The sequence below is a fragment of the Musa acuminata genome, chromosome BXJ2-6 (assembly GCF_036884655.1).
Source record: "Musa acuminata AAA Group cultivar baxijiao chromosome BXJ2-6, Cavendish_Baxijiao_AAA, whole genome shotgun sequence".
Classification (NCBI taxonomy): domain Eukaryota; kingdom Viridiplantae; phylum Streptophyta; class Magnoliopsida; order Zingiberales; family Musaceae; genus Musa; species Musa acuminata.
Window position 1 is genome coordinate 34,483,051 of NC_088343.1, and position 27,758 is coordinate 34,510,808.

The 27,758-nt window shown below is 34.6% G+C and overlaps 2 protein-coding genes across 5 annotated transcripts; one reads left to right on the forward strand and one right to left on the reverse strand.

Annotated features, from left to right (window-relative positions):
* Positions 1–441: 441 nt before the first annotated feature.
* Positions 442–10,660, reverse strand: LOC103988945 (uncharacterized). Of its 4 annotated transcripts, none has more exons than XM_009407635.3 (18): positions 10,411–10,659; positions 10,270–10,312; positions 8,720–8,841; positions 7,946–8,053; positions 6,559–6,703; positions 6,219–6,310; positions 5,662–5,755; positions 5,097–5,541; positions 4,829–4,971; positions 4,374–4,729; positions 3,871–4,038; positions 2,846–3,136; positions 2,568–2,748; positions 2,288–2,460; positions 2,168–2,212; positions 2,006–2,091; positions 916–1,009; positions 442–837 (listed from the first exon to the last, which is right to left on the reverse strand). In XM_009407635.3, the coding sequence occupies exons 1-18, from the start codon at positions 10,597–10,599 to the stop codon at positions 736–738; spliced, it is 2,877 nt and encodes a 958-aa protein (XP_009405910.2). In that variant the 5' UTR covers positions 10,600–10,659; the 3' UTR covers positions 442–735. The 4 variants fall into 4 exon arrangements, with proteins under 4 accessions (XP_009405910.2, XP_009405909.2, XP_064969742.1 ...); XM_009407634.3 differs by having other exon boundaries at positions 2,006–2,097; XM_065113670.1 differs by lacking the exons at positions 7,946–8,053; positions 8,720–8,841; positions 10,270–10,312; positions 10,411–10,659 and adding an exon at positions 7,672–7,883 and having other exon boundaries at positions 2,006–2,097.
* Positions 10,661–24,130: 13,470 nt separating this feature from the next.
* On the forward strand, positions 24,131–27,669 carry LOC135585253 (DNA-directed RNA polymerase subunit 10-like protein). Its single transcript, XM_065113671.1, has 4 exons — positions 24,131–24,233; positions 24,366–24,424; positions 27,133–27,227; positions 27,349–27,669. The coding sequence occupies exons 1-4, from the start codon at positions 24,198–24,200 to the stop codon at positions 27,372–27,374; spliced, it is 216 nt and encodes a 71-aa protein (XP_064969743.1). The 5' UTR covers positions 24,131–24,197; the 3' UTR covers positions 27,375–27,669.
* Positions 27,670–27,758: the final 89 nt, after the last annotated feature.

Genomic DNA, 27,758 nt, shown 5'->3' on the forward strand with positions numbered 1-27,758 from the left:
TCATCTCCTCAGTCAGATATGGAGGGAGGGGAATGCTTGGCTTTAAGATATGCCAGATATTTTTATAGCACTTATGGTTTTGGTTTTAAAAAATAGATTTTACATTGCAAGGATATTGTTTAGCTATGTTTTGTTTTATATTTATAAAAACAGAATAACGATAATTCACTGGCACTATAGATGAAAACTTCAGCTCACTCAAAACTCGAACTCCATATTGTTGAAAAAAAAACGCACAATTAAGTCGAGATATCTGAATCCCCTCACCTTCTCGCCCATAGTTGCTGGTCTCACACATCCCAGTAGGATTTTGCGGGGCCACAATCAAATTCCAATATCCACATAACTTCCATCTCCAAGCTAAGCAATATCACCACGTGAGAGTAGTTTTTCACATTGTCTACCACCAAACTCGGTGCATGCAGTAATAAATGTACATGATTTGGTTCATCAGATAACAGCTTGAATTGATATGACCTGAAAAGATGTTTACAGCATTATACGAGCTTCGTTACTGCAATGTATGGAACGCCATGTAAACTTTGATCTGCACTTATCTAGAGCCTGAGATTTTTATGCATGAGTAGATACAAGAATGAACATCTCTTTGGGATTGATGAACATGAAATGCCACATTGCAGTAACCCCTTGAGTACATAAACATTTCTTCTGAATCTGGAGAGATGAGATTATTAAAGGGTGCACCCAATTATGCTGACGACTCCAGAAGGCATACTAAAATTGATTTAATTCATCTGGAGCTGGAGTCAAGCTTTGCGATCGAACTCTATCAATTATTTTTTGCCTTCCTGATAGATCTTCTTCGTAACCAACAACCTACAGACAAAAGTAAGGTTTATGAAATATGAATAACCACTTTTGAAAAAGGAAAACAAGGATGGACAAATTCCAGACCTGTGACTCTGTTTGTGTCTCACTGAAAACATCATAGGTACTGTGACTTCTTTCTTGACAGGAAGAGTCAGGGGCAGTTACTTCTTTCGGGGTCCTGCAGCAAATGCAGTCACAACAGGTACAAAGAGTAAAATAAATGTCCCTTGCTATCAAATTCTTTTTAACATCATTATCAAGGATGGCAAGCTTGATGAATAATTAAAGCATGGAACCGTAAATCCAGAAAACAAGGAACCTCAAAGGGTAAGAGGAAACATCAGTTGAACAATATGGCAAACAAGATTTCTAGACAGTGCACTAAGGTTTATTACATTCTCCATCAGGCAAAAGACAAAAAGGGATGTTTCAGAATATATATATAAATATATATATATATATATATATACACACACACACACACACAATGTGAAATAAGTACAAATTGTTGCTGGAATTATGTTCAATAATAAAGCTACTTGCAGCTGTGGCACCAGCAAACAGTGCAAAAAATAAAGATGTAAAATCACATGTAAACCACCATTAATACAGGAAGATTCTGTAACAAAAAATGAAGTTAAATGCTCATAACTTTCATTTGCTTGAATTATTTTAATCCAAAACAAGAAATGAAATATGAAACAATTTTTGCTGAGACTCCACTACTCCACCATTTTCTGCAAGTTTAATGATATAAAACAACAATTCAACTGTGCACAGGCAATTGTCCCTCACTATCCGAGTTATTCCCCGGCTCAACAGGCTTTCTCTCTACGTCCTTTGTTCTTGTGCAATGTTTATCATCAAACATAACATCACATAGAGATGAATATGACAATGATTTTGAGAGATGAACTAAATCTGACGTTGAAAGGGTTTTGTCAAATCTGCTATACATGGCACCAGATGATTCCTCCATTAAAATACAAAACAGGCATATGCACTCTTATGCTCAAATTATCTCAATGTTTCAGCTCTCCAAATGTTGCTTTTGCTATGTGCCAATTTCGGGGCATGTTCCAACATAACAAAATCATTTTTAAATATAAATGTCTGCTTGTTACATAACAATTTAAAGCATTTTATGGATGCCAAAAGAAAAAATGTAACTTACCTGCTTGTCCAATGTTTTGAAATACCAAAAGTGGAGCTTGAATTTTCATTTTCTTGACGAAGTATAGAATGATCAGATGAAAAAATCTGCAGCTACATAGTTAAGTACAAAATGTCTCGTATGAGAGCTTAGTCCCCTCGATGCAGATTGAAAAAAGGATACAGTTTGATCACAACCAGATTGCGGAGGTGACTTGATATCCTGGATCTTAAGTGAGGAAAAAATGGATGAATTCAATCCATAATGCAAATATTTTTGGAACAAAATATGCCAAATCATTACCTTAGATGACTGAGCTAATAGGTCCTCTATGGCATCTGCAACATCAGGAACAGCATCAGGACCCACCTGATCTTCCGGTACTTTCGTTTTCTTGGATGCATCACCATTGCTGTCACATTCTGACAATCTTGACCTTTTCCCTAAGGCACTAACATATTCTTCTTGACAATGGCCTTGGTACAATAATCATGCAAGACTTCAGACAATAATCGTGCAAGATTTCAGACGATATAGAGACAATAATAAAGGGCTAAATCTGCTATTTGAATGAACCATTCACCTGTTTTTCTTGTTGTGTTCACATTTAACTCCTGAAATTCACTCGGCAACTGAGATGGAACGCATCCATAAATCATACAAGCTGCCTGTGTAGGATATTGACTCACTGTGCACATGCCTGCTTCTCTATCCTCAGCAGCAACTGGTTTAGGCCGAAATGGATCAACAGCAACCATCATATTCTAAAAAACAAAGAAAAATTCAACAGAAGAAATAATTTTATAGACTAGATTGTTATGTACTGCTAAAATGCACACCTCAAGAAGTGAAGAGAAAAACCTGAGAAACACACTCATTAATCCACTCAGCAGTAATGGGCTGAATTCCCCACTTACAAGCAGCCTCATATTTTGGACCACTGGTGAACTTACATAACAAGTGGGTGACCTTTTTAGTTAACTTTTCAGTAAACTTAGCTCCCAAAGTGAAGCATAAGTTTCTTAACAAAAGCCTCTCTTTCTCTTCATACTGCGAGACACAGAATCTAAGGCTTTCAAATCCAGGTAACGGAATGCTGCAGCACAATGGCGAGTAGATAACGTGGCTTCCAACATCTTGTATGCAGGCCTCCTATAACAATATCCCTCCACAAACCATTTTTCTAAATTAGTGGCACTTAAGCAAAAGAGGCATGTGTATTAAGCAAAAACAATAGAATAAAAGAATAGAATTAGAAAAGCTAGCTCACTAATATACGAAGTTGATTTGGGAGGAGACTTAACTTGCTAACTGACCCATTTGCTAACTAATACACAAAGTTAGTCAAATAGGTCAGTTGGGATCCATGAACAAAAGGAAGAGTATTATAAACTAATTCCATTCTCTTAGTCATGTCATACACCCTGTTTTTCCACACATGGCAGTCTGCTCTCACCAAGTTTTTTGCATGCATTCACTTTGTTCACAAGCATAGAAAATGCAAGTACTGGTACCAGGGACTTGGAGAGGTTATGATTCCTGGGAGATAATCTCTCCAGTCCAAGGTCCAAAATGAGCCATGCCAGAGCCTCATTGAAGATTCCTATTGTAATTCCATTGTTGGTAGTGTCCAGAAATCACTGAAGATTTTTGACGTTCATGTCCAGGTAGCTATGCTGTATAAATTGCCCAAAAAATTAAAGAAAAATTTAATAACTTCATTCGCTTGAGGCATGTTAGAGCAAGCCATTACCACCAGGTAGATTTAAACTTAATCAATGATGAACTAGACATCATAAGCAGAATGCACTTAAGCAGACAAAAGTAGCAGCTATAAGTATATCCTATATGTTTCATGAATAATACAAGGGGAATGAGATGCTTACCTCTAAACAAGAGCGTATCCACTGAGTTGAAACAACAGTAGTCTGCGAAGCACCAGCAGGAACATGTAAGAGACCATGACGCTCAATGATAAAATTTGCATTCATCTTATGATGATCATCTACCATCATTCCTCCACCTTCCCCAACCCATTCAATTACTTGAGCCCTCTGATCAAAATTAGAAAACACCAGCTAAATTTAGAAGATGAGCAATTTTTAGAGGACTCTACAAAAGTAACAACCACATCCAAGCACCAAATAGAACAACAAATTTAATGCTGATTAGAGCAATAAAATACAGGCCATTAATATCTCAACTAACCAAAATAACCCCATAAATGAGGACATACAAAGAGGGGATGTCCAAGTTTCAAGCCAAGCAATGCTTCTAGGAAAGCAATTTATTCTTATCACAAGAAATAGTCAATCTATCCGGTCTAAGTAATCCTATAGAATCTACTCAGCATTAATCAAGAGCTAAGTTTTGCAAAGATGCTACTGACCCGGTCTTCAGGAAATGAATTTGAGAAACAGAAAGTTTTCCCCTTGAAAGTATCCGTTGATCTTCTACTTGGGAAATCCATGGTGCTAGTAGCTTTAAGTTTCTGGCCTCCCTGAGTCAAACTGTTTTCTGCTCGATATTGCTTTAATTTTTCAGTTGTAGTTGCTAATCCTGAAATGTTGCTTACATTTACATCACCTTTGACTCTCTCTTCCCTGCTATTTTTCTCTGAAAACAACTCTTCTCCAAACTTCTTATCCTCTGATACATGGACCACTGTCGAACAAGGAGTGCCAGCAAAGTGTTTTACCTTCCTGGTGGAATCTGCAGATGACTCAACAATGAAGCATGAAGAAGCTGTAACCACGAAAACATTACTATTAGTAACCTGCTAGTGTCTTAATTAAAAGCTTCTGCAGAGCAGATAAGATTTGAGCGGACAAGTGAAGCCAACACCTTTTGAAAAGAGTAGTTCAGATGCTAGGTGCCTTGTGGATACAGCAAGTTCCTTCTTTGCCTGATCACACTCTTCCAGCCAGGTAGCTTTTACCACATTGATAACACCCCAAACAGCCAAACGCCTTACCTCTTTCTTTTCACTACAGAATAAATAAACTAATGTGAGGAGCATGAATAAGTTCATTAGCTTTAGCTTTCTAGTATAAGCACAAAATATAGAAGTCAAGTTTTAAGACGATCCAACAAGGTACTATAAGAAACATACGATTCTGAAGGTTCACCAATTATAATGTGGGTCAGCTTTTCATTAAGTATCATATGCCGAGTGCCTCCACCATTACGTATCATAGTAACAAGTCTATTCAGTTTCACTTCCTCAAAACCCACAAGAAGAATTCTGCAATTTGACAAGTAAAGATCATTATCATCTGATTCAGAGTCCTCAGCAACATGAGAGTTCAACATCTTTTCATCTTTCAGCTGTACAGCTGCTGAATCCTTTCCCTCATTTTTCAGCTTAGTAGCATCTGAAAATGAAGATGATATGTTCTGTGATGAAGTAGCTTCTAGGTCCTCAACCATTAAAGGTGAGACGGTTTGTGATGTTGCATTGCTGTGCTCATGGCACCGTTGTTCCTTCTGAAAGCTTCTTGCATCACTGCATGAAAAAGAATTTACCTGAACAGGATGCAATCCTTCATCTAGACAAGCTACACAAAGCAAAAGGAAAAATATAATAAGATACAATAAATGTTTTAATTTTATAATAAGGACACATCATGGTGGTATGGTGTCAAAGAAAGTTGCATCATAGTCCTCAGCAGCTGTACCTTTTACAGCAACAGATTGGTCAACCCATCTGCGAGTAACAATATGAATATGACCCCATCTTCGTGCAACCACATACTTGTCCCCTTCAGGAGCGTATGTACTGTCAAGGATCTAACTTCAAACAACTAAATGAATTACCAAAGAAGGCACTAAGAACATTCTGTGTATCCTATCATATCATATACATATGTTACAGATAGATTAAATATGCTAATGTCATGAGGCACCACATAGATTTTGCAGAATCCATACATCAGACAGAATTTGGAAAATGGTAGTGACTTGACCGATCTACTAGGATTAAACAGGATCTTTATAAATGGCTGATCTTTCTGTAGAATCCAGTGCACAAACAAGCATGACATGTAACAAAAACATGCATCATATTCAGGATTGACCAGATTAGTTACCATAAGTAATCCATTTGAGTTACTGTGACAAACATATAAAGAAAACTACACTTAGCGAGTTCACATTTTGCTAAAGGACTTCAAAAAAATTAGCAATTCATCCTGGGGGCGGAAAAAAATCATCATGCACAGAGTATACAGGATATATCTGAAACCAGATGAGTGCACTTTTTGGTAAGATCAGCTGAATAGCAGCCACCATTTTGTAAAATCAACTTTTCCAGCTCCTTTCTCTCATCTGGAAAGATGAACAACATATAATTTAATTATTTTCATAGTGAATACAAACGAACAATTGGCAGAAAAAAGAGGAAGGTCAAGATGACACAACAGCTCGCTACAATAACTGCTTTTGTGCTCTACGGTTGCAACATAGAAATATAATATTCATTTCCTTCGGCACCTCTTGGTAACCATCACTTGCTATGATGTCGCTATTACCAAGACAATTAGTTGCTAGAGTAGTAGGTTCTTATATGCGCCTACCTGCAGAAATTCTTGTGACGCAGATAGTCAAGCCAGTGAAAGGAAGAATCCTGTAAGCCTCTTGTGGCACAACACGATGCTCAGTCCAGCATTGTCTTAACCAGCTCATACCGACAATAGGCTTCTTAAGGATATTTAAGGCCCACTAAATCATATTCAAATCAAAAGGTCCATTAAACGAGGCAACAGCTAAATTCAGATGCTGCAAAAATATGGAATCAAGAACCAAAAAACAAACAAGAACAGCCAAGATTAATGACATAATGGTTTTTGTAATTAACAAGATATAAGAACTAATTTACAAAATGAGAACAGATACAGTAACCAATAAATCAGTGAGTCATGATGCTTGACCAGAATTACCTTACAGTCATTGCCATTATACAATTTCATGAATCAATTTAAAATTCTGAAGCTTAGGCCTAACATTAACATTAAGAGTAATAATAAAAAAGAACCATTAAGAGTGATAATACAACTCTTGCGGTTGCTAATCACCAATCTAACTCATGGTAGATATCTACTACAGGCAGGACTAAGTTTAACATAAGCTGTATGTATACATGCAAAGAGAAGTCATATGTTGCACATAATCAGATTTAGGTTTATCAAAAAACACTTAATCTTAAACTTTTCCAAATTTTACTTACATTTTCACTTCTAGAAGAAAGACAATATATAGCATCATGTGATTCCTTTCTTCATCCAAGATGGAAACTTGTTAAAGATATGAAACAGAAATCAACAAAGAATATATATATTATGTTACTCATTATGATTATTGTCCTATGAACAGCTTCTCAAGAGCTTCCATCTAATTAATATACAACATGGGTAATCGCAACAAATGACCACAAAAGGACATGAAAGGAAATCAATATCCAGTTAATAAGAAAAGGAATCAGGTCAAGGTAAGAAATGAAAAACTAATCATTTGCATTACAACACAATATCCATCATAATCACCTTCCTTTTTTGTGAAATTTTTGGTGTGGAACATTTTAATGCCAAAAAGCACAAATAACTTGTAGATTACTTAATACCAACAAAGAGAATCATGAACACAGTCCATGGATATAGAAATACTCATTCATATTAACCAAGCATACCGACCTTGAGCAATATGGAGAAAAGGCAAAGCCAATTAATTCAATCCAATACCAAGGAACCATTAAGATATGGCTCCTAAACAAGTGCACAAATGACAGTGATATTCATAAAGAACTGCAAGGCCTGTTGCTAATAAAGGTAAGCAAGTAAATTGAAATCTTCAGCAAAGACAAATTTGGTGCCAAATAGGCAACAGATGAAGCAATGAGAAAAATATTTAAATTCATGAAACCAGAACAAAATCCTAAAATATTGCTCCATGATTGTTCAAGCATACTTTATACTTAGCAGCCAAGACATTCTTTACGATGAAAAAATTAACATCCTGGGATGTTTTGGTCTGCAGTACACCTCCCATAGCAGTTACTAGTCGTTCGATATGAACCTGAAAAAACATTTCATTAGATATGATGTTAGAGAATATGTATAGACTTTCTTGGAAAAAGATAGTATGATGTCAAAATTGGGAATATGAAAAACAAATTAGTTTGAAGAAAATAATATTAATTTTTTTTCAGCAATATGACCTTGGTTATGTCTTTGCCAATGCAATCACCAGTACACAAAATCATGCAAGATCTTTTACAAATTTACCACCATACATCAGTTTTACAGAAAGCTACATGCAGGATCATTCAGATAGATGCATTGGTTTACTGCAAGGATAAGATTAAAGAATTTCTGACTATTTCTTAAAAGTTTCCATCATGGTCCTCTGAAAAGACACTATATAATAAGTGTAGATCCTTTCAATCAACATTAATCATGTCATAAAGTTTCACTGTGCAAATGAACACTGAATGATTCATTATTTTGTTTCAAAGAAGTGATGGTGATAAAGGAGATGAATTTTTAAGTTAAAGTGACACATGTCACAAGAAAATTGTAATCATAAAGAGCACATACACACACAAACAAAGAAAGAGAACAAGCAAAGAAAACAAAGGAAAGAAATTCCACTAATTATCCACACTTGGTTAAAAAGAAATCTTAAAAAGAGATGGTTGCAAGGAAACCCATTGCAGCTGAGGTACTTCAGGGATCATGTTACCTTTTCATCCTTATCGAATCCAGATGCCAGAACTTTAACCCCATCCATAGCGAGGCAACAGGTGTAACCTTGTTTAGGCAGACTCCTATGTTCTTTGGCACAGGATAAGATGCATTGTGGTCCTGTCAGGTAGATCAAAATAACGGCAAGGTCAAAATTCTAATGTAAGAAAAGTTAGGTTGAATCTGCAAATTAACAATAATAGGCAATAAGCATTTCTAGTCTGAATGCGAATTGCATAAAACAATGCAATTATGCGGCTTTAGGTCCAATTTGATGCCTTCCATCTTATTAAGAATCAATCAAGGTATGCCACCATGCTTGACTGATGCTTGTATCTTCGATAGTTGCATTGGCCTATTAAGTAACCGAGAAGGTGTTAGGTTTTGGACAACACCTTTCGTTATCCTTGGCAGAAACACCTGAACTTCGAGAGCAATTGCACATTGACAGGGAAAAGTAATACAATATCCTGATCCAGAGAGTGGTTGCCAGTAGCAGCCTGATCCAAGAATAGGGCAGCAATTCAAAAGGTTCACATTAAGAGTCTGTATCCAAATGTCTCAACTCTCAATTTTCTAGGACGAAATCAAGGTTCACAAAGCAATCGACATGAAGGGAATAAACCTTAATATAAGTTTTCTAAGATGCATTTCCATCTGTCTAACTATGCTATCAGATTGACTGATTGATTGATTCACGATCAAACCTTGATCATATCATGTGATGTTTAATCATCAGCATCTAGTTATAGTGTAGTCAGAATATGCTAACACATCAACAACCACATAAATAGCAGCGGAAGACACTGGTTCTCTGAATTTGGAGCGCCAACTCTCTTCAACCTCCATTTCTTCATAAAATCAATCTAGATCATCTAGTACCTTTACAATGGAGTAACAATTACTTTGAAGAGTTTGGTACAGTAGTCACTACAAAGGTTATCAAAACAAGACAAACTGAAACTATGTGCTTCATGAAACTAGGACACATCCAAACCTAGAAAATTATTCTCACTAACTCTAGCTTGAGGCTTTAAGCATTCTTCAAAGGGCAACATATGTGGAAACCTCTCTAAAAGCCTAATGTGCTCTAAACACAATAATATTTTCCCCAAACCTTCTATATGCACTCGGTTCAAGAATGCCCTGCACCAAATAAATTACTTCTACGCAAAAAGCTAAAGAAAAAAAAATATTGCAAGCAGTTCCTGTTTTTCTGGTCATGCCTCCAATTTCAGGATCTTATTCGAAAGTCTTTGTTTCAAAAATCAACAATTTCTCAACAACTTAAAATCACCGGACTCTGTAAGACAATAACGAAAAAGGAAAACTAAATGCAAAAAGTTTCCAGAATTTCAAGCAAAATGCCCTATTTTTCTTGCTTAGGAAATAATTCAACTATCTTCTACACATTGAGCTTACAGAATAACACTCCATCATGATTAATTCACCAAAGGAGGAGATAACATCCGAGAAGTTCACCCAAAGCACGAAATAAGTGCGAAAGTGAAAATATTTTCGAAAGAAAATAAGGAGGGAGAGAAGCACCGAGCAGTTTGCAACCCTTGGCGCGGAGGTCCGCGAACTTCTCCTGCAAGGAGTAGATAAGCCAATCAGAACATACCGATTAGGTCACCGGGAGGAGAAATTTTAAGGGGTGGGCTGGAAAGAGGAGGACAAGAGACGGACGTGGTCAGGGGAGGCGATGACGTGGTAGTCGTTGGGGCCGGAGCAGGAGGGGTCGCAGCAGAGGAAGACGGTAGCGCCGTTGAGCTTGAGGGCGTCGTGGAGGGCGTCGAACACCTCCGGAGGGACGAGACTGCGCGAGAGGAACACGTTCGCGCCGACGAACGTCATTCCCTTCCATACCGTCGCCATCTCCGCCGCCTCCTCTCGCTTCCTCTTCTGCCCATCAACTGATGAGGCCTTTTATTACGGAAAAACCCCTTTCTCATTCCTTTTTGTACATTGGTGAGAAGCACGCGGGAACTCATTTGGGATTTAATGTGTCGTCGATCGAACGCCACAACCAATTAATTCCGCTAAGTTTAAAATATATAATATATATTTAACGTACATATACACCTTCAAAGTTTAAAGCTATAATTATCATAAATCAATTGCTAGCTATTACTTTATTTTATATTAATATACTTTAAAACTCATTATGATGCTACAAATATTAGGATTTTTATATTTTATATTTTTATGATTTTTTTAATTCTTTTATATACCACAAAGATAAATTTATATTGATATGATCAATTTTGATCGTCACGATAGCATCCAAAATCGATCCGTCCATTTTCAGAATCTTGTTGTGTTAAGAAGAGAAAAAAAAATTCAACTAATCATGAAAAAAATTATTTAAAAATATAAAATATTCATTTTTATATAAAAATCTTTACATTTTTTTAAAATATATATACATATATCATTTCCAAAAATTTACAAGAGAGTATATAAAAATGGTCCAAAAATAAATAATAGAGGTGGTGGGAGCGGATTCAATTTAGGATTTTCAAATAGATTGTCAAAGAATCCAAAGTTTTTCCTGTTCAAATATGAATGATATTGGATCCAATTCTGGTCGAATCCAATAGAATTCAAATCCGATAAGTTGCGGATCTATGGCTAGCGAGATTACTATTTTTTTACGCCATTAGAGGATCCATAATTAGTAAACACTTGACATTTATATTCGCAATATATTGTTGGAAGTGACCAATATAAGTAAGTATTGGTCCTTTAAAATATATGGATTACATTGATTTTTCTTGTTGGCTTTTAGTAAAATATATGAATAAAAACAACCGACCTATAAATTTGATTGAAATATTAATTAAAATTGAGTCAATCATCAGTTTTCGGGACATAATTAAAATCTGACCCGATTTTATTGACACAAATTTCTTTTTTAATTGGAAATTTTTCTAAAACAGTTTCTTTTTTTTCAATTTTTTTTCAAAAGTCATCTTCATTTTAATTTTTTTCCAAATAGTATCGCCTAATTCAGATAACACCCAAATTGACCCAAATTGAACTGGTCCAAGTGGACAGAAAAACATTATAAATGAATCATTAATATACATAAAATCCTATAAAAAATGAACCAAAATCATTATAAATGAAACATTTTTCACATTCCTGTCATTTATTCCACCTCAAATCATGCCAATAAATGTAATATGACATAATTTGCACTGATATATTTCATAAAGTCATAAAAAATTATGTATAGTGTTTTGAAACATCGTCATATTATTTTCGTCAATATATAGAAAATATTATAGCATGAATAGGAAAATATTATAAATGGATCGTTTTCCAAATTCTTGTCATTCATTCCACTCTATGTATGTCAATGGACGCAATATGATATAATTTACACTTATGTATTTAATGTTAGGATCAAGAGCACTGAGAAGGGGGTGAATTAGTGTAGCGAAAAACTTAAGATTAAGCGAAATACAGTTGAAGAAAAGCAATGGAAACAACTTACTAGAAAGCAGAATGTAAATACAAATCAAGATTTAGAATTGTTCGGTCAATCTTAACCTACATCCATGTATTTAATATATGTAATCTAAATTTATTTAAGGTATTTCGAAATGTCATTATTGTGGATTCATTAATATACATAAAACGTTATAAAGTGAATAAAAAATATTATAAATGGGTCATTTAATAAAAATTTTTGTCATTCATCCTACTTCAAACATCACATGCAATACGACATAATGCGAAATGACCCACTTCAAATTTGCACTCCATATCATGTCATTCATTCCGCTCCATTTCTAAATTAAATTAATATAAATTATGTCCTAATTTATTTATTGGCATGATGTAAAATTAAATGAATGACAATAATTTAATAAATAACCCTTTTAGAGTATTTTTATATTCACATTACAGTGTTTTCTGTATAGGAAATAAAACACTGAAATGATGTTCTAAAATAATATAAATTACTTTTTAAAATACATTAGTGCAAATTATGTCATATTGTATTTATTTACATGATATAAAGTGTAATAAATAACAAGAATATAGAAAATAACCCATTTATAATATTTTTATATTTATTTTATTATTTTTTAATATATAAACAAAAGTACTATAATGATGTTTCAAAATACCATAAATATTTTTTTATAACTGGAATATATTGGAGTAAATTATGTCTTATTGATATGATATGAAGTGAAATGAATGACAAACATTTTAAAAATAACTCATCTATAGTAATTTTATTTGTTCACTACTCATTTATAGTATTTTTATTTGTTCACTTTACAATGATTCATGAATTTTAGATTTTGATAATAAAATCAATATATGAGTTTACTATCTAATCTATGTTTTGAGTGACGCGGGACTAACTTTGATTAGAAAAGACAAATCGATTAAAGCAGGAGGAATCGTATATTGGGTCGAAGTGAAATATGTTAAGAGACTAGACATCGAGCTCAAGGATCGATCAACGTACCGACAAAAAGACTTCGTGCCATGAGTTCGGGCATCGAATTGAAGGATCAGACATTATGCCAATGAGATCAGAAGTTGCGGGAGTCAATATGCCGATTGGGCAATACATTGAAGGAGATAACGATGCGCCAAAGGATCGGACAAAGCATCGGATTAACCAATGATATGTAGTACAATATAGGATTTATGCTTATAATCGTGCGTCTAGATTGAGTTAGTTTAGATCTAATTGAGTTAGTTTTGGGGTACAACTATGCCAACTCAATTAAGGCCAATTAGGCCTAAGTTGGGATTGTTTTGAGCCAAGTGGAAGACTCATTCGATCACCCATTAAGGGCCAAGCGGTGGGATCGCCAGACTGGGTAGTGGTACCGCCTAGACATAGTCTCCCAAACTGTGTCAAGCGGTGGTACCACCAGCCTGGGTAGTGGTACCACCCAAACATAGTCTTATAGACTATGTCAGGTGGTGGTATCGGCCAATGTGAGACCGATAGGTAGTGGTACCGTCAAATATCAGGCTAGCAGGTGGTGGTATCACCAGTACCGCGAAAACCTTGGAATTTAAATTTTGGCTTCAATTTTTGAAGCCATTTGGGGTCTATAAATACCACACAAATTCCTACTTGGAACACACATGAAAGTAGAACAAAAACTTTGTGATTTTAATATTGTAATCTCTTAAAGTATAGAGTCCCTCCTCCTAGAGCATAGTGATAGTCCTAAGGGAGGTGTGTGAAAGAACACTTATAAAAGAGGGGTGTAAAAGTTCTCTCTTGAACCTCTAAAAAGAAGAAAGAGTTGTAATGGTAGTTGATTTTCGCCCATTAAAAGAAGATCGGTAGTGAAAGCCGATGGCCTCGAGTGAAGAGAAATCGAGAGTAGACATAAGTCGGGACAACCGAACCACTATAAAATCTGGTTTGCATTTTTGTTATGCTTTTTATTCTCATATTGCAAACTGATTTACTTGCTTACTACTCTTACTACGTTTACAAACGTGCACTCGAAGTCAAGCTCATTTCCAATATCAGTTTTCATCGAATAAGAATTTTTAAACCGATGTTTCTTACGAAAGTATCGATTTTTCTCGATTCAATCTTAACAGTTAGTATCAGAGTCAAGATTTTTCTCATTTGGTTTAACACCCAAGAGAAATAGCTTTTACTGGCATTCAAGAGGGTCTTTCTATCATTCATCCTCCTATGTTTTATGGGATGGACTACACATATTGGATAACTCGAATGAGAGTTTTCTTGCTTTCTATATATTTTGATTTATGGAATATTGTTGAAAGCAGTTTTCAAATGTCTTCCAAACCAATGAATGAATGAAATGATTTAGAGAAGAAGACTTTTTCTTTCAATGCTAAAGCTATGAACGCTCTATTTGTTCTTTGAACAAAAATGAGTTTAATCATATTTCTTTATGCAAAACTACACATGAGATTTAGTTCACACTAGAAATAACTCATGAAGGCACAAATAGAGTTAAAGAGTCTAAAATAAATATTTTGATGCATGATTTTGAATTGTTTCGAATGAAGCTAATCAAAACTATTATTGATTTGTACACCCATTTTACGGATGTCGTCAATAGTTTAAAAACTCTTGACAAATGAATCTTGAGCTTGTTAATAAAGTTTTATAATCTCTTTCTAAAAATTAAGATTCAAAAGTAACTACAATACAAGAGGCAAAGGATTTAAACAAGTTTTCACTTGAAGAATTTATCGGGTCTTTAATTGAACATGATGAACATGAGAACTACCTTCCAAAGAATATGAAGGATTTGATACTTTGAATAATAGAAGACTACTCGAGCGAAAGCTCAAGTGATGATGACCTTGAACTCCTCACAATAAAATTAAAAAAGCTCATAAAACAAGAATCAAAAAATAAAATTGAACTTAAAAATGACACAACAACTTGCTATAAATCAAAGAAGCTGCCAAAGAAGAACAAAGCATTTAATACGATATAGGACGAATCGAGTACATCCGAAGATGAGGAGTAAACCAACAAAGGTGAGGTGGCGAACTACGCCTTAATGGCTTTCGACAATGAGGTAAATGACTTAATCAAATCTCATTTATCTTACAATGAATTGCTTAATGCTTTTCATGATTTATTTGATAAATATAAACTAGTTAGTAAAAAATATAAGTTGTTAAAAAAGGATCATGCTTATCTTGCTAATGAATTTAAAAAATTAAAAAATGATCATGATAATTGCATGTTAACTCCTTGCATTAAGTGTAAAGAGTTAGACTTACTTAAAAAGAAAATTTTGTTATTATAACAAATATTAGATAAATTTAAATTTAAACATGATTCTTACCGATAAGAGTCATATTCTTAAAAAAGAATGAATCGACTTTATGAGTAACACTTAATAAAAGCCAACCACTTTTGTTAAAGGACCCACATTACATGTTTCTCTTTAAAATAAATATAACTTTTGTGATAAAGATGGTCATTTTACATATAAATGTTCATTTAAAAGATATGACTTACATAAATTGGTTTGGGTTCTTAAATGAACCATAAATAACCTTATGCCAAAAATGGATAAATCTAACTGGGCCCAAAACTAAATTGGTACCTAAAACAAACCCACCTTTCTTGTAAGAATATCCACAATCAAAAGCTAGGAGTAAAAATAAAATTTTGATAGTGGATGCTCAAGACTTATGACCGAAGATCCAACACACTTCACAAAACTCACTAGCCAAAACAAAATGATTATTGAAAATAATTTATGTTTAATGAAATCATATTTGATGATTTAATGATTTACTTATACATGATGATTTGAAGTAATAATGATTTTTATGATTTATGGTTTATTGATCTTGATGATTTTTATGATAAAATTTACTTTTTTATTTTAAACGATGATGCATGTTTTTATTTGGTATAAAAAACAGAGACATGCTTGTATGAAATAAAAAGGGAATACATTTTTTTTTTAATTTCTTTATCTTAACGATTTTTCAAAAAGAGACTATTGAATCGAATTATGTTATTTTTTATGAATCTCTTGAACTATGAAAATGATTTTGATTATTTGAATTTGAATAAATTTTATCCAAATCATGATCTTGATTCCTTGATAATTATAACTTGAGATTTTTATGAATTAAGATCATTTATTATGTTCTTCTTTTCACTATTTGATTTATCCAAATGAATCATAATTTTTCTTTTGATTTTTTGATATTTAATTCATAACTTGAAAGTTGTTTTAGTACTTTTTTGTATTCATGAAATGTATATTCCTCATCACAAATTAATCTTTCTTGATATCTTTTGATGTAAAGGGAAAAGAATTACAATATTGTATTATCCCCTTCTTTTTCACAATGACAAAGGGGGAGAAAAGTTGCTAAGTTGCACATTGTAAAGAGAAGAAAAAAGTTAAATTTTGCTTAATTTCACATTCTTAAAAGCGTTATATTACCCATCTCTCAAAAATTTGTTAGTTGCATTTCTCTTTTTTTGTTGATGACAAAGGGAGAGAAGGTATGATGATAATCATGCATGGTATAATAAAATTTTATTATGCATAATGGTTTGGATGCAATAACTTATGATATAAGTAATGATATGATGTATTGCATATAATTCATGATTGAAATTATGACATGTTGATAAAGGAAGTTTAGTTTAAACTTCATCATCAATTGGTTGTCATCATCAAAAAGAGGGAGATTGTTGAATCTCAAATTTTGATGATGAAATCAATTGATGAGTTTACAATATAATCTGTGTTTTGAGTGATGTATGACTAACTTTGATTAGAAAAGGCAAATCAATTAAAGCAGGAGGAATCATACGTTGGGCCAAGTGAAATATGTTAGGAGATTGGATGTCGAGCCAGAGGATTGGTCGATGTACTAATGGAAAAACTTTGTGCCATGAGTTCGGCATCGAGTTGAAGGATCAAACATTGCGCCAATGAGATCAGAAGTTGCGGGAGTCAACATACCGATTGGGCAATACGCCGAAGGAGAGGACAATGCGTCGAAGGATCGAACGAAGCACCGTATAAACTGATGACATGTTGGATAATATGGAATTCATGCTTGTAATTATGTATTTAGATCAAGTCAGTTTAGGTATAATTGAGTTGGTTTTGGAGTATAACCATGCCAACTCAAATATGGGCCAATTGGGCTTGAGTTGGGCTGTTTTGGGCCAAGTGAAAGAATCATTTGGTCACCAATTAAGGGTTATGGCGGTGGCACCGCTAGATTGGGTGGTGATACCACATAGTGTCAGATTAATAGGTGATGGTATCTCTAGTACTCCGAAAACACGAGGATTTGAATTTTGGCACCAATTTTTGAAGTCATTTGGGGTCTATAAATATCCCATAAGTTTTTACTTGAACACACATGAAAATAGAAGAAAAACTCTATGATTCCGAGGTTGTAATCGCTTAAAGTGTAGAGTCCCTCCTCCTGGAGCTTAATGATAGTCTTAAGGGAGGTGTGAGAGGGAACACTTATAAAAGAGGAATGTAAAAGTTCTCTCCTGAGCTTGTGAAAAGGAAAAAGAGTTATAAGGATAGTTGATCTTCGTCTGTTATTTTTTATTCACTTTAGAGTATTTTCTATGTATGAATGATGTTTTTCTATTCACTTAGATTAATGCACTGTATGGGTCAATCTGTAGTGTTACAAACGATCATCATACACTTGCAATACATTCATCAATAGATTGTTTGTCATTTTTGTTTATTTGTACATATGCCTAGCAATGTGTTTTGTCTTATTTTTATATATTTTTGGTTAAAAACTATGAGTAAGAATAGTTTGCAGGGCTGTAAAGCGATCACTCACTCAAATAGTTCAAACTACCCTAGGATGACCCAATTTTCACATATCATGGTTTGTTTTTTACAAGCTATTATGCGAAGCAAAATGTTAGCCATCTCAACACCTTATAACCTCCCGAGTGGCATAGGGTTGGATGGGGTTTGGAGTAGTATTAAGCATTGATTGAATTCACAAGTTCACACGTTAAGCCTTTGAGGATTTACTAATGTGCCCAACATTTGGTGAGCAATCATTTGCAAACTTATGACTATTTATTTGCTTTATAAAATCCTTGTATTTTATTTTCTCTCTTTTCATTCTTACATACTAAGTGTCTGCTAAATTACTTGTAAAGTTGTCCTCTTCATGATATGTCGAGACTTGTCCATCGCTCGGTTTTGAATTAATCAATTTTCTCTTTTATAGGTCCTTTAGAATCTGAGCGAGGTTGCAACTAGGTTGACCATTTGTAGATAGATAACATGAGCATGCCACATGACCTAGGAAATTCTAGCTAGATCCATGATATTATGATATCAGAGTGGACAAACAGTTTGAGTAAACAACGAAAGTTTATAATTTCGCCATGGTGAAGCACCGTGATGAATAGAGCAAGACGAGACAAGCCAAACCATTACCTTAATCAATTGCAAATGGGCTACAAGTGTAAACTCGCTTAAGAGGAGCATAACAATGAAAATGATGAATGAGAAGTTGGCTATTTTCTACGAGTAAAGGAAAACATAATATGGAGTGTCAAGCAATAAAAGAAGCCATAAGGAGAGGCTTACAATTACGGAAGTCTACCTTAACATTCTTAAAACAAGTTTAGAGGAACTTTACTAGAGCTAATGAAAGCTTCTTGAGGTAGAAAACTCGCAAGAGGAGGTGGAATATTGGATCGACAAAGTTGAGTCTCGAGTATATCGATTGATGGAAGACACTAAAGACTCCACGCAATACCAACATGAAGTTGAGGTGAAACTTAGTCTAGGGTTATGTTACTCACAAGAGCTCTTAATGTGAGAGGGAGCAACACCCATGTTGCTCCGTCATAAAACTTAAGGGTACTTGAGTCGCATTACTACGGGGGTGCTAGGGATGCGAAGGATTTTGATAATTTTTTGTTCGACATAGAATAATACTTCTAAGTTATAAAGCCTGATTCTAAAGAAATCAAAGTTTCGATAGTATCTATATACCAACATGAGGATATAAAATTTTAGTGGCAAACACATTGGAAAGAGATCAAATAAGGTCAATATCAAGTGAACACATAGGAGGACATGAAGTAAGAGTTGAGAATACAGTTCCTACTCGAGAACATAGAGTTTGTCATAAAAAGGAAGCTAGGATAACTTTGCCAAAGTACTTCCATTCAAGATTACATAAAGTAGTTTTCATCACTAATACTAGATATACAAGACATGTCCGAGAATGACTAGCTATTCAGTTTTCTTGATGGTCTAAAGTTATGGGAACAGTAGGAACTACATCAAAGAAATATCACTGATATCATCAGAGCAATGATAGTTATGGAAAGGCTCACTGACTCTATTTCCTCAAATGACTTGGATGAAAAATCTTTGAAAAATCACTCATCTAAGTATACCCGAGAGAAGAAGTCCACAAGCAAACCAAAGAAAAAAAAGTTCTCACAAAGGGGCGAGTTCAAAAGACAAGACCCCAAAACCTGATAAATGCTTCTTGTGCGAAGGACCATGCATAGTGAGGGAGTATCCACAAATGCAAGCACTAAATGTATTGACAACGTCAATCTATCCGAAATCTAGCAACGATGATGAGGATTCACAAGGACCCTAGATGGGTGTATTACATTTGTTGAATATATTGTGAGATCACATTGGGGAGAACAAGAAGACAAAGTAATAAAAAGCATATAGTAGTAAGCTGATATACGTGGACATCGAGCTAAATGATCGAATGAAAGCGGTGGTTGATATGGGTGCTACCCATAATTTCTTTGCCAACTTAGAAGTAAAGAGACTTAGGTTGAACTTAGAGAATAGCCCAAGTCAGATAAAAGCAGTGAACTCGGAAGCTAAGCATATCTCCAAACTGGCAAAGGAGGTTCCCATCAAGATTAAGATATGGAGTAGAAGCATAAACATGATGGTGGCGCTGATGGATGACTTCCAAGTGATCCTCGAAATGGAGTTCATGCACACAACGAAGTTGGTACCAATGTCATTCCTAAAATCTCTATATTTGATGAGAGGTGATGACCCCTATATGGTTCTAATTTCTCGAGGAGGAACCAAGGACCCACAACAAATATCTACTTTATAATCGAAGAATTAACTTTCATGGCCGCAGTAAAACTACTACCACTTAATATGGAGCCCACTATGAACTTGATGTGGTGGTGGATGTTTTAAAGGAGTTCACTATTATTATGCCAATTGAATTACCAAAAACTCTACCACCACACCGAGGCATGAATTACTATATAAGTTTGAGTTAGAAGTGAATCCTCCAACGAGACCACAATATCACATAACCCCTTCAAAGTTGGTAGAGCTTAAAAAGTAATTATAAGAACCACTAAATGGTAATTTATCCATAATTCTAAGGTACCATCTTAAGCTCTAGTTCTCTTCTAGAAGAAACAAGATGGGAACCTCTAATTATGCATCGACTATCAGATCTAAATAAGGTGATAATAAAAAATAAGTATTTCATCCTACTCATTGTTAACTTGTTTGACCAACTGGACATGACAAAGTATTTCTCCAAACTCAACCTTTGATTGGGTTACTAGCAGGTATGCATAGCTAAATGTGACAAAGTGAAGACTCTCTATGTGATCAGGTATGAAGCGTTTGAGTTATTGGTGATAACTTTTGGCTTAACCTATGCTCTAACTACATTTTACACTCTCAGAAACCAATTATTCAAGGAATATCTAGACAAGTTTGTGATCGTTTACTTAGATGATATTCTTATTTATAGTCAAACACTCGAGGAGCATGTCAAGTAGCTTCGAACAATTTTTAAGATTCTCAAGGGAAACACTTTGTTTGTAAAAAGAGAGAAGTGCTACTTTGCTTAGATGGAGATCTTATTCTTAGAATATTGAATCAGTGAATGTTATATTCAAATGGATAAATCAAAAGTACAAATTGTGGCAGAGTGACAAACACCAAAGAAGGTGTTAGAGCAAATATCCTTCCTTAGTTTTGTTAATTATTATTGGCACTTCATAGTTGGGTACTAAAAGCGTGCAACTCCACTAACGAAATTATTAAACAAAAAACAACCTTAGTAATGATTAGATAAATATAAAGCAATATTCTAAGACCTAAAGACTACTATGTTGGAAAAATCAATACTCAAATTGTTAGACTACAGAAAGTCTTTTGAAGTCTATACTAATACTTAAAACTATATTATTGGAGGAGTATCTATATAGGAGGGTCATTTGGTGGCACACGAGAGTCATAAACTCAATGAAAATGAGCAACAATATCTAGTGCACGAGAAGCAAATGACAATGATGGTCCACTATTTATGAGTATGGCAATACTACCTTCTCGAAAAGTGATTTGTGCTAAAGATAGATAATATCGCATTAAGTTACTTCTAAACTCAAGAGAAACTATTTTTAAAGCAAGCACGATGGTAGGTTGTTCCTGGCTAAATTTGATATGGTATAGAGTATAAGCCTAGAAGAGAAAATATCATGGCCGATGCATTAAGTGAGAAAGTAGAGTTAGTTAATATTGTGTAACTAGAAGGTGGAAGCCAAGCAAGTTAGTTGCACTCTAACTTTCTTTTTAGGATCAAGGATGGATTATATAGTGATTCCCAAGTAGTAACCCTAATGCAACTGATCAAGGAATATGGTTTATGTTCCTCGAGCAAATAATTTAAGGCGTGAACTTTTGAGAGAGTGTCATAATTCTCTTTGGATAGGACATCTAGGTATTTATTGGACATTAGCTCTCATGAAAAGGGCATTTTATTGGTCGAAGATAAGGACTGATATGAAGGAATATGTTCAAATATGTCTTATTTATCAATGGGATAAAATAGAGTGGTAGAAGCTAGTGAGACTTTTGGAGCCATTGCCCATACCAAAAAGGTTGTGTAAGAGTAATTTCTTGGACTTGGATCGATACTTATGATGATTGACCAATTTTTAAAGTATATATCATTCATTGATGCACTTATATACTACTTAGTGGAGGAGGCAGTCAAGTTAATGATAAAGAATCTAGTAAAGTATTGGGGAGTCACACACAATATTATCAGTGATTTGAGACGTATGGTTCTTAGGATAATTCTAGATTGAGCTGTTCAAACTATTGATATCTAAGTTATACTTTTCAGTAGCCTCCACCCAAAGATGGATCACCAAATTGAAAGAATAAATTTGTTTCTTAACTAATATCTTTGGTATTATGTGAGTGCCAACCAACGAGATTGGGTGAAGTTATTGGACATAGCCCAATTCTCATAGTAGAACTTTACATCTAAGAAAAGCCCATTCGAGATTATTATGGGATAATAGTTATCAACTCCTCACACCTTAGCAATCAATTATATTGTGTAGCCCGTCAGCATATCACTTTGTAAATGAATGACACCGAAATATAGATATTACCCGAGTTTACTTAGAGAAGTCGACCAAAAATATGAAAAAAGGGGCAAATCTAGGAAGGCAACCACATGAGTTTAAAATTGGTGACCTAGTGCTAGTGAAGCTCCAACTAGCATCATTCCAATTCATTAGGTATAAAGTACACAAGAGACTGATGCACAAGTATAAAGAACATTTCCCAAATATCAACAAGGTAGGTAGTTTCTTTTATAACTTACATATGACTCAAAATCCTATAATTCAAATATGCAAGATGCTTCCCAAAGTATTTTAATTTAGCTACTCTCTATTAGAGCCTCATTTGAAAAGCGAGTTGAAGCTATTTTAGCTGATTGCAAGACAATGCTATCCAACAGAGCAGAGCAGATTGAGTGGTTAGTGAAGTGGTAAAGTTTCCTCGAATCGAAGCTAGTTGGGAGTCTAAATATGTCCTACAAAATAAAGAAGCAGCCATTAAAGCCTACTAGCAAACATCAACAAGGATGTCAATAATTTAAGTGAGATAGAATGCCATATACGGTTATTGTGCACATGAACCTTCGTCAAATGATCATTTATCGCTTTTATTTGCTTATACATATGTTTGATAGAATATTTTAACTTATTTTTATGTGTTTTAGCTTGAAAACTATGAGCAGGAATAGTTTGCAAGGCTATAGAACGATCGCTCACTAGGATGAAAAAAAAAATCTCAAAATGAACCAATTTTCGTATATCATGACCTACTTTCTATAGCTATGGTGCAAAGCAAAAGTCAATCACTTTAGCATATGAGAACCCCCCGGGTGGCACAGAGTTGGATAGAGGTTTGGAGTAGTATTGGTCATTGATTGGATTTACAAGTTTACACGTTAAGCCTACGGGAACTTGCTAACATGTTCGACACCTGATGAGCAGTCGTTTATAGACTTGACTGCTTATTTGCTTTCTAAGGTGAAGCTTTCCTTTTCCTTTCTTTTCTCTCTTGTCTACCAAGTGTTTACTGATTTGTTTGTAAAGCTATTCTCTTCACGAGACATCAAGATCTTTTCATCATTTATTTTTGAACTAATTAATTCACTCTTTTATAAGTTCTTCGAGACCTTAATTTACTCTTTTACAAGTTCTTCGGGACCTAAACGATGTTGTAACTAGATTGATCGTTTACGGATGGATAACGCAAGTGTGTTATGAATTTTACAAGTCCATGACAATAAAATGACTAAATATAAGTGAGAAAAGTATCATCCGTTTTTTTAAGGAGTAACTTAGGTATCATTAATTAAGGACATATGAAAAAACCAAAATGAGGATAATTTTGAGAAAAACTGAAAAAGGGAATTTTTCTAGCAAATCGCGCTGCCAATGTGAAACAGACCACTAAACCCAGTCACAACGAAACCGGTCTCGGCGGTCGGGATCAGAGCCGAATCCAAGCCCGAGTCGAACCAAGTCACTTCGCGTCTATATAATACGTCACTCGCCCTCCGTCCCAACCCGACCCACCGATTCTTGGGGTTTCCGCGGCGGCGAGCCAACAGGCGAGAGAGAGGGCGAAGAGATGATCATCCCGGTGCGCTGCTTCACCTGCGGCAAGGTGTCCATCCTCTCTTCGACGTTATGTTATCTTCTCTTTTTTTGGGGTTTTGGGTTTACACCTTTCTCTTGTTCTTTCCATCATGCTACGGTCTCTTTGGCTAAGTTTGATCCTGTTTCGTTCTACGATTAGGTGATTGGTAACAAATGGGATACGTACCTCGATCTTCTTCAAGCGGATTATACTGAAGGGTAATATCTCTCATCAGTTCATTGATCGTTCTCTTGATGTTAACGACGGCAGAATCTTAAAGTTGCCCGATTTATGCACCGATTACAAATATTTGTTTATGGATGTCATTGGTGTGATTGTAAATGATTTCACCAAATTCATGTTCTAAATAATCTAGCTACAAGAGCGGGGGAAAAAGTTACTGAACTTTCATTTGCTAGTATCTGTTATGCTCAGGTCGACAGGATTCACCACTGTACATGAGTGCCTCACCAGAAACCTTTGAGCAGTTGGATAGTCAGGACCTAAAAAAATTATTTATGACACGTCATTCTAAAATGTTTTATTTTTATATTTTTTTGCTAGAAAGAAGCATTGAAAAGTGAAACTTTGTTTAAGATGAAATTACCACACACAATTCCAAGACATATTCATGAAAATTAGGCAAGGAACTACTGTTAGTAATTATGAGTAATATGACTAAAATAGTCTTTTATGAACTAATTAATGGTGACGAAAATGATGAAATAGAGTAATACAATCCATAATCAGCAAAAGAAGTATTAGCTGATGAAATATGCTGTTTTTTAGAAGGATAATTTTGCTTGAATGTGTACATAAATTTTCTTTCAAATACAATAACAACAATAAAGCTATAAAGTTTCAACTATTTGGGCTTGGCTACATGATTTTTTTTAGTAAGGTCCTTCTAGGTTTCTCTTCCTCCCCTTGTACCACTAATAGTAATCATTGCATCTCTTATTTACAGCATTTGTATGTTTGTTCACCATATGTTCGTCTTATCTTATAAATAATTTTCTCTCATTTTATCATCATTCAAAACTGTATCTAATTTATCATGAATGGAAACATTCCTTTTCCTATCATTCCTTGTAACTCCACATATCTAGTTCAATATCTTATCTCAATAAAACAATGAACTTGTATATGTTCTTTTTTAAATGCCTAACACTCACGTCCATAAAACATTATTCATCTAATAATTGTCTTATACAAAATTTTCAATGATCACACAAATCTCATGATGCTTCTCATCGCTCATCATTTTATCCATCCGTTTATGAAGAATATCTTCGTCAATCTCTCCATCTTATTGTATAATTGAACCAAGATATCTAAAATTTTTACTTAATAAAACTTTATGCCATTTCAACTTAACTATATTCTCAAGTCTATTGTCAGTTTTTCTAATTATATCTCATATATTCAATCTTAATCCTACTTAATCTAAAATCTTAACATTGAATTCCAAACATTAGGAGATTTAGAAATTGATTTTGGTTTTGTGATATTCTATTATACTTCCTTAGTAAATCATATTTTAGAGTAGCTTTAATATTGACATAGTCCCCATACAAAAAGTAAGATTAACTCAATATGCTGGTCATAAAGCATAGTAGTTCATATAATTTCAAGCAGCTGGTGTCAAATTTAATAATAACAGAGGCCATGGTAAAAGAAGTTTACATTTTGCAAAAAAAAATAATAGACATAGTGTGAGAGATGTCCAAAAGTTTACCCATACGAGACTATAGCATGGAAAGTTTTATTTTAAGAGGAACACTTGCGATTTATAGTAACTCTACTAGTTATTTAGGGGTGTTTATGTAAAATTAAAGAACCTTGATGGAGGCAGCCTCTGGGTTCTGGTTATGATATGCTTTCATTTCTTTCGGAGATTGTTGATGTGATTTAACATTTCAACGAGTTTCTTGTGGTGGTTAGTGCTTCAAGCAATAGACAAGATTATTGTATGCCTGATGTGCCATTTGTTATGGTTTCATTTCTCTCTGTACTCTATATCTTTGTGATCCAAGTGGAGACTGGATGTGATAGTTTGTTCCTGTGTGATGTATTTTGTTGACACATGATCCACCATATTCTGCACTACCCTGTATATGATCTCCTTATGTTCAAAAACACCTTTTATTAAATACTGTAAATTAGAATTTGCAAGCTGGTTAGGACAAACCGGCGGGCTAAAAGGTTTTGCCTTTGTAAAGTAGTGATAATGAAGTATATAGTTACTTTGGTAATCCAGGATCCCTTGGTCTTTAAGGCATGTTACTTTTACTTTGATTAAGCAAATGGTTGGTCCAGACTTCTCAGGTTTTATGTACCATATTGCCCAAAGTGGAAGGCATTGAATGAGATTTCATTGATGCAGTACAATTAGGAGTGGTGTTATTGTTTAGCGGACTTTACAATTAGAGCGACTCGTAACTTTTTTGAGCGTGGGGCAATTATTAAGAACATTCACTGCATCGTGGCCTATGATTCTGTATCTTTGATTGAAATGTGTTTTATGCTTGCTTTGCAAGTTCAAGTGTGGAATGCTGTTTATAGGTTGATGTTTTATGGTGTTTTGTTGATCAACTGATCATAAATATCTGGTGATTGATACTCTATAAGCAAAATAACACAAATAAAAGGTACTTTTCTATGTTTTATTGGTCATCCATATCACATTATGTAAAGAAATAGTCATCCTTGTTCTGTTTTACCTTTTAGTTTTTTGTATGAAGATATTCTTGTCACTCTTTTAAGTTTCTTCTATGTCTTGTAACAATCAGTGTATATAACTAAGCTATCATGCAATCTGTGATGTCAGTGATAACCATCTCACGTTGCATGCACGCAGTTGACATAACTTGTTGTTTGTTCTTTTTTGAAGCTATGTCTAATACATGGTTTAATGTTCTCACAGAGATGCTTTGGATGCTTTGGGCTTGGTTCGCTATTGCTGTAGGAGGATGCTGATGACCCATGTTGATCTCATCGAGAAGTTACTCAATTACAACAGTAAATTCTTTCCAGTTCCCTTTTTTTTTTAGCATGCTCACTTGTTTGTTGACTTGTTTATTATTGTCAAGGTTTTCTGATATCTGTTTTTGGTGCTCTGACCTCAAATATCTTCTTATAGCTCTTGAGAAGACCGAGTCCAATTAAGTTGGAGGCGATGGAGTCTTCCCAAGATCAGTTCATACTGAAGTGGCGTTTCGTCCCGGTAGCAGAAACACATTTTATACCATACATCAGTTTGTTGGTCGGTACCAAAAAAACCCATGTGAGGTGTCATGAAACACTACCTACTGTTGGAGATCTATACTCTTTGCGTGAGTTATGAGTGGGGTTTTTGCGGCAAACAGCTTTGTCAGTCGATAACTCATTGGAGTCGTAATTTTCTCCACAAGCAATGTCAGTTAAATATCAGTATCTATAGCAAAATTACCGTTAAAAATCAGTTATCTAATTCAAAATTACTGATTGCTTTGATATGTCTTCCAAGCCATTGAAATTTAGGGAATTACTTTTCAAATCTTCAATAAATAG

Coding starts and splice junctions, on each gene's coding strand:
- LOC103988945 (XM_009407634.3), bottom strand. CDS start 10,599: ATGGCGACGGTATGGAAGGGAATGACGTTCGTCGGCGCGAACGTGTTC. Junction 4,972..5,096: donor ATTGGTGAACCTTCAGAATC/GTATGTTTCTTA, acceptor TTTATTCTGTAG/TGAAAAGAAAGAGGTAAGGC. Junction 2,213..2,287: donor TATTAGCTCAGTCATCTAAG/GTAATGATTTGG, acceptor TCCTCACTTAAG/ATCCAGGATATCAAGTCACC.
- LOC135585253 (XM_065113671.1), top strand. CDS start 24,198: ATGATCATCCCGGTGCGCTGCTTCACCTGCGGCAAG. Junction 24,234..24,365: donor GCTGCTTCACCTGCGGCAAG/GTGTCCATCCTC, acceptor TTCTACGATTAG/GTGATTGGTAACAAATGGGA. Junction 27,228..27,348: donor GAAGTTACTCAATTACAACA/GTAAATTCTTTC, acceptor ATCTTCTTATAG/CTCTTGAGAAGACCGAGTCC.